Source organism: Sodiomyces alcalophilus (genome assembly GCF_042370955.1).
Source record: "Sodiomyces alcalophilus JCM 7366 unplaced genomic scaffold ACRALscaffold_6, whole genome shotgun sequence".
Taxonomy (NCBI): Eukaryota; Fungi; Ascomycota; class Sordariomycetes; order Glomerellales; family Plectosphaerellaceae; genus Sodiomyces; species Sodiomyces alcalophilus.
The window spans coordinates 3,939,854-3,945,853 of record NW_027263537.1 but is presented as its reverse complement, the minus strand read 5'-3'; the positions used below and the strand labels follow the sequence as shown (position 1 = coordinate 3,945,853).

The following is a 6,000-nucleotide window of genomic DNA, read 5'->3' as shown; positions in this document are numbered from 1 at the left end:
TTCTATACGAATCACTTTATATTATAAATAATATTCGTATTATAAAATCTATATGCTTTATATATCTTATAGAAATCTCTTATATATCTATAGAAAGTTTATATAGTATTCCTATAGCAGGTTATTAATATCTATTAACTAGATCACGGCCCGGAATATCGCTAGTCCGCTCATGTTATAGCAGCCTGTATACTACGCAATATAAAGAGCTAGTTGAAGCAGGTCGATTTATTCTTCGGGCATTAACTTTCCTATTTTATAATCTCGGCTAGAAAGCCTTGTCGGATCGTGTTAACCACGAGTATGAGTCGATATGCCCTTTACCGACCGTTGGCAACCAAAGCCGGCATTGGTCTTTACGCCGCTTATTTGATACAGTGGGGGGACACTAGGCGGTTCTGCCTAGACACTCGCTACTTAACCACCTTTCCCTCACAGAATCGTCGATCTTGTCGGGCTCTAAGCCCCGAGGTTTTGAAGGATGTATCTCGCGGCTCCATGGCCGGTGAGTGTACAGATTGTCCCAATGCACTGATTGATCAGCTATTGATGACGCAACGTGATCGACCAAAAGGATTTGGTGCGGGGCTTGTAGTATGCCTCTTCTCGCGAGTGATCGTTATTATCACCGGAGCAGCGATATTAGTACTTCATGCGAGTTTATCTTTATTAGTACATCTGTCTGTCAGAAGCATCATCATTCTAACATTATTGCAGACTATTCACAGATGCGGACTGGACATCTCGAGGGTCCTGAATTTGACCCAGTCTCTGAGCAGAGTGTCCTGGTATGACCCTTTCAAGAATCCTGTATTTAGACTTTGCTTTGCTTCTGCCTTTACGCTTGCGGCATTCATGCGTTTGGGGTAACACGAATCCCAAGGGCCCAGGGCCCCCCATATTGCTGTCCTCCCTTTACAATGGTTGAGTCTCCCTGGTCAACCAGGCGAGAGTTAACGGGTCATCTTTGAACTTGTCTTTGAATGTTGCGAACATGTTCTCGTGTTGGACATTGAGCCACTGCTTCTCGAAGTCGGTCAAAAGGTTAGGCTCAATCAGATTGCGGCAATACGGAACCATGGTGAGATGTTCGAATCCCAGGTAAGTTTTGTCACCAAAGGTGTGCCGCGTAGCGACCTCCTTGATCATAACGAGGTTCTCTATGCGAACGCCGAACATACCATCCTCGTAATAACCAGGCTCAATCGACACGACATTGCCAGGTGCTAACGCGACCTCTGAGTATTGTACACGCGTGCCGATGCCGATTGGGCCCTCGTGGACGTTCAGGAACGATCCCACGCCATGGCCTGTCCCGTGTCGGTAGTCTAAACCCTCTCTCTGCACCGACGATGTGTTAGCTGGAATGGTCCAGTAACTTCGTAGTGTAGAACCAGGACATACCCAGAGAAACTGTCGCGCAAGACAATCCAGTGCGAACCCAGTGGTTCCTTTTGGGAAGATTACAGTGTCGAGCGCAATATTACCCTTGAGAACTAAGGTGTATGCGGTTTTCTCCGCTGCTGTAGGCCGTCCAAAATGGATGGTTCGGGTCACATCTGTAGTCCCATCCAAGTACTGACCACCCGAATCGCATAGATAGATGGCTGCGGGGTCAATGATGGAGCAGTTACCCCGTTGAGGCTTGTAGTGGATGATCGCAGCACTAAAACCAATCGTCAGACCAAGGCATGGCAGTGTATGGGCCCACACGCTACTCACTTCGCCCCGCTAGACGAGATAGTGTCAAACGACAACCCGACATAGTACTCTCTCCTCGCACGGAATTCTTCGAGCTTCTCCGCTGCCTGAACTTCATCCAGTGTTACTTTCTTGACAACAAGTTGAGCCTCAAGCCACGCAATGTATTCGATCACCGCGGCCCCATCTCTGATATGACAGGCCCTCATTCCCCCAAGTTCTGTTTCATTCTTCACAGCCTTCGAGTCTTCAATGGGACTGCGGATCTCGGTCACAAACCCCTCTCCACCAAGTGCTCGGTTCAGAGCCCAGGATCCCTTGTTTGAGACCATAGGCCTTTTTCTTTCTGCGCCGGAGCCACCGCTCTCTGCCGTGTAAGTCGCTTGTAAATCTCTTGCCGCGTCGAAAATGTCCTCGTATGGCTTGACCAAAACGCCATTACGATCCAGATGGGCCCTGCATTCAGCGCTAAGCTTAGTACTGTCAATAAACAGGACTGCTGAGTCTAGAGTAATGATGGCGTAGGAAAAGAAAACGGGATTGTAAGGGATATCGCTTCCCCGCAGGTTAAAGAGCCATGCAATCTCGTCAAGCATTGACACGACCAGAGCTGGCGAGCCTCTATTCTTCAATTCCCGACGTAGCTCCGTAAGTTTCGCGACGACGTCCTTGCCTGTAAACCTTTCCGGTAGGTGCATGACAGGGTTCATCGGACGTTCTGGTCTGCCTTGGGCCCAGACTAGATCAACAAGATTTTGCTCTAGTGCTCTAAGGCCTCTTCCGCCTGACATTTCGATTTTCTCCGCCAGCTTCCTGGCCGCAGACCCCGATATCAACTGGGGATCTATAGCGACGACCTTGTTGCCGGCAGACTGCTCTGCCGACCAGTCTTGCCAGGTAGGAACATCCTGGAGGCCTTGCTTCAGAAGCAACCAGTTCTCGTCCAACTGCTGTGAAGCTTGGTTAAAGTAACGGCCGTCCGTCGCAAGAGCCGCTTTGTCCAGTGTGACAATAGCACATCCAGCAGAGCCACTGAACCCCGAAATGAACTCCCGCCGGGCGTCACAGGCCGCGATGTACTCGGAGGCATGGCTGTCCTCAGACGGTATTACTATGAATTGCAACCAAAGTCAGCGATCTCCGCTGTCGGGAACATGGGGCATACCGTAAATATCGATGTCATGGCTTCTCATCAGCTCTCTGAGCTTAGATAAGCGTGTGAAGGTGTCGACTCGCTCCATAATATGTGCCGAAGCCTGACACCGCGATGATGGAGAGACGTTATTTTTGGGGAGATTCAGCAATTTTCGGAGGTCTGTACAATGTGGCCGGTATCGTGCTAGGGGGTACGCTCGATTGCGACTACCGGTATACGTTGACTTGATGCGTGGACGACCGAGCACGCCAAACATATACCAGGAGATTGGACCTGTGAGACAGGAGCTTAGTACGACTGTAGAAAATGATTGCGGGGGCATATTGTTTCTTCCTGCTGGCTATATACCTTAGGCCCCGTTCGACAATCTCCTCTATTCGTTAAAAAATTCCCCACTTTGTATATAAGCGACTTCGTAGCCAAGACAGTAATTTAACGCCGGTCCCTTTCTATAATATATCTCTTTATATAGAAATACAGAAATATATACTCTATATATAGAGACTATGGCTTTTTACTATTATAAAATATTATAGCTACTATATCTACGAGTCCTATACTAGACTCGGAGAATATTATAGGCCGTATATAACTTATAGTATTATTATTAGAGACTAGATAGTCTAGTTATTATTATTATTATTATTATTATTATTATTATTATTATTATTATTATTATTATTATTATTATTATTATTATTATTATTATTATTATTATTATTATTATTATTATTATTATTATTATTATTATTATTATTATTATTATTATTATTATTATTATTATTATTATTAGTATTATTATTATTGGGTGGACTTATTCGGACTGTGGCAAACTCTTAATCGGACTGTGGTCCAATTGATAACAGCTCTTGACAGGCCCCGCCACCTGCCAATTTTTTTTTTTTTTTTTTTTTTTTTTGCCCTCCTAGACACGATTCGATCTACTAAGTAAACCGCTAACTAACTATCACGACCATAACGGACACGTATAATCAAAGAGACCAGACGTCGCCTCTGCCGCCATAGAGGATATCCCGATAGAGTCTTATCCCGATAGCCCTTATTCCACGTATCCGACCGTAAAGTTAAGCGACATAAGCTCTAAGCTCGAATACACCAGGAAGAGGTAGCTGATCGCTTCTTGTATATATAATCAATCAACAAGTCTACGAACTCAATCAAAAACGTCCAAAAAAACGTCTGAAAAACCTCCAAAAAAAACGTCCAAAACGTCAAAGGCGTTAAAGACGTTAAAGACGTTAAAAACATCATAGGCGTAGTTTTTATTATAGCAGGTTATAAATTATGTGGCCAAAAAAAAAAAAAAAAATTAGCAGGTGGCGGAGCCTGTCAAGAGCTGTCATAATTGGACCACATTCCGATTAAGAGTTTATCACAGTCCGAATAAGTCCACCCTTATTATTATGCTATTATCACCTAACTATGTAGGCTAGCCTTTAGACGACAGTTCTTCCTAGATTTATAGTTAGACAGGGTAAGTAATTTAACTCAGTAAATACCTAACTAAAACGGTACCAAATACATAACTTTCTAATACCTTTAAGGCCCGGTATTCCGACTATACCACTTGGTTATTCCGACTGTAGTTTAGATACAGACTGGACCCTCGGGAACTATAGTCGTAAAGCACTCTACCGTATTTTATTAAGTTAGATTAATTTAATCGCTTGGAATAATTAACGGATAGCTTGTTTATTCGTCGAAGTAATAGCAGCAGTACTAACTCTTCTTCTGCTTCCTTTTCCTCTTCGTCTTTATCTTCCTCCTCCGCTTCTATGCCCACGGCTATTTTATTCTGATAATAAGGTAATGGAATGCGCCGCCTCTTAATCGACGATATCAATTGAGATTGACGACGATGCAGCTTAACGATACAGCTTAACGATATAGATTAACGACATACATTAACAATATAGATTAACGATATATAAAGTAGATTAATAGTGATAGTAATAGGAAAGTTATAATATAATTAGAACTATAGACGGAATAACCGTATAATATAGTCGGAATAACACGCCTTATACTTTATATTACCCCCGCTAGCTACTATAACCGGCTAGCACCTATGTAGTATTAACTCTACTAGCTCCCTGAGGAACTAATCAGGAATCGAGTTCTAGGCCTTAAGCACCTGGCTCCTTAATATCACCTGATTTAGCTTCTCGTCAGGCACCTCCTAAATTTATTCTAGATATAAGCTTTTATCTTATTCTAAACTTGCTTAATAGAGTTTAAGTCCAGCGAATATGGTAGCTACTCCATTTAATTATATCTGTTTAATTTAATTAACTCCTTATTTTCTTATCGGAGTAAGCAGGAGCGTTATCTTACTAGAAAATAATACCTTTTACTTTGTTATAGTAGGCAAAAACTAAAGGCAGGATACGCTCCTAAGAGGCTATACCAGTGATCGTGCCCACTCTTTTTCCTAAAGCAGAAAGGGGCCGTTTTCGAAGCCCTGGAAAGAGCCCTAGAATATCTATCGTTATTTCGTTGATTTCGAGTTATAAGACAGGTAGGATTAGGTGACTTATCTAGTTACTATATAATATAAACGTTTTTATAATTACCCCTAGTTACTCAGGTTTTATTACTCTAAAGGACCTTTTTTATTAGTCGAGTATCTAATATATAGATTCTTAGGCCCACTTTAACCGTTTTCCTTAATTCCTATTAGATATAGGTGGCTTTTTTATTATAAGAGCACGCTTAAAACAGTGCCTTCGGAGGGTTAATCCGATCGTATATTCGCTAAATCTTCTATTAAAAAGGGTAATTATAAGCTCGAGGTGGGTAGAGCGTCTACCTTTACGCGAAGAAGTTATATATTCGATAAGGGTTACCACCTCTACGGGAGTTATAGGGGGGGCCTTCCGGAGCGTTTAAGGGTTATACTATAACCTGATTAGATAATTCGATAGACTTAGTGCTTAGTAAGACCCAGTTTTCTAGCGATTTCGGTGCCCCGAAGGTTAGTATAGGCCGAAATAGTCAGGACTAAGGCCCGTTTTTTTTTTCGAAGCGTGTATCTCTATACTAAAGTGGAAGGAAAGGATAAAAAAGACAAAAGTAAGAAAGGAAGTCCCTTTTTATACCTGCCCTATTAGTAGGGGTCTAAT

General features: G+C 42.7%; 3 protein-coding genes across 3 annotated transcripts; all 3 read right to left on the bottom strand.

Moving 5' to 3' along the window:
• Positions 1 to 915: 915 nt before the first annotated feature.
• Positions 916 to 2,942, bottom strand: ACRALDRAFT_1032924 (uncharacterized protein; the record flags this gene model as incomplete). Its single annotated transcript, XM_071014931.1, has 4 exons — positions 916 to 1,341; positions 1,405 to 1,666; positions 1,723 to 2,812; positions 2,867 to 2,942. The coding sequence occupies 4 exons, from the start codon at positions 2,940 to 2,942 to the stop codon at positions 916 to 918; spliced, it is 1,854 nt and encodes a 617-aa protein (XP_070873754.1).
• Positions 2,943 to 3,480: 538 nt separating this feature from the next.
• Positions 3,481 to 3,881, bottom strand: ACRALDRAFT_210134 (uncharacterized protein; the record flags this gene model as incomplete). The annotated part of the gene is made up of 3 exons (XM_071023057.1): positions 3,481 to 3,670; positions 3,704 to 3,743; positions 3,860 to 3,881. The coding sequence occupies 3 exons, from the start codon at positions 3,879 to 3,881 to the stop codon at positions 3,481 to 3,483; spliced, it is 252 nt and encodes an 83-aa protein (XP_070873753.1).
• Positions 3,882 to 5,544: 1,663 nt separating this feature from the next.
• On the bottom strand, positions 5,545 to 5,742 carry ACRALDRAFT_2108004 (uncharacterized protein; the record flags this gene model as incomplete). Its single annotated transcript, XM_071023357.1, has 1 exon — positions 5,545 to 5,742. A coding segment is annotated over one exon (198 nt), but the record flags the coding sequence as incomplete, so codon positions are not given.
• Positions 5,743 to 6,000: the final 258 nt, after the last annotated feature.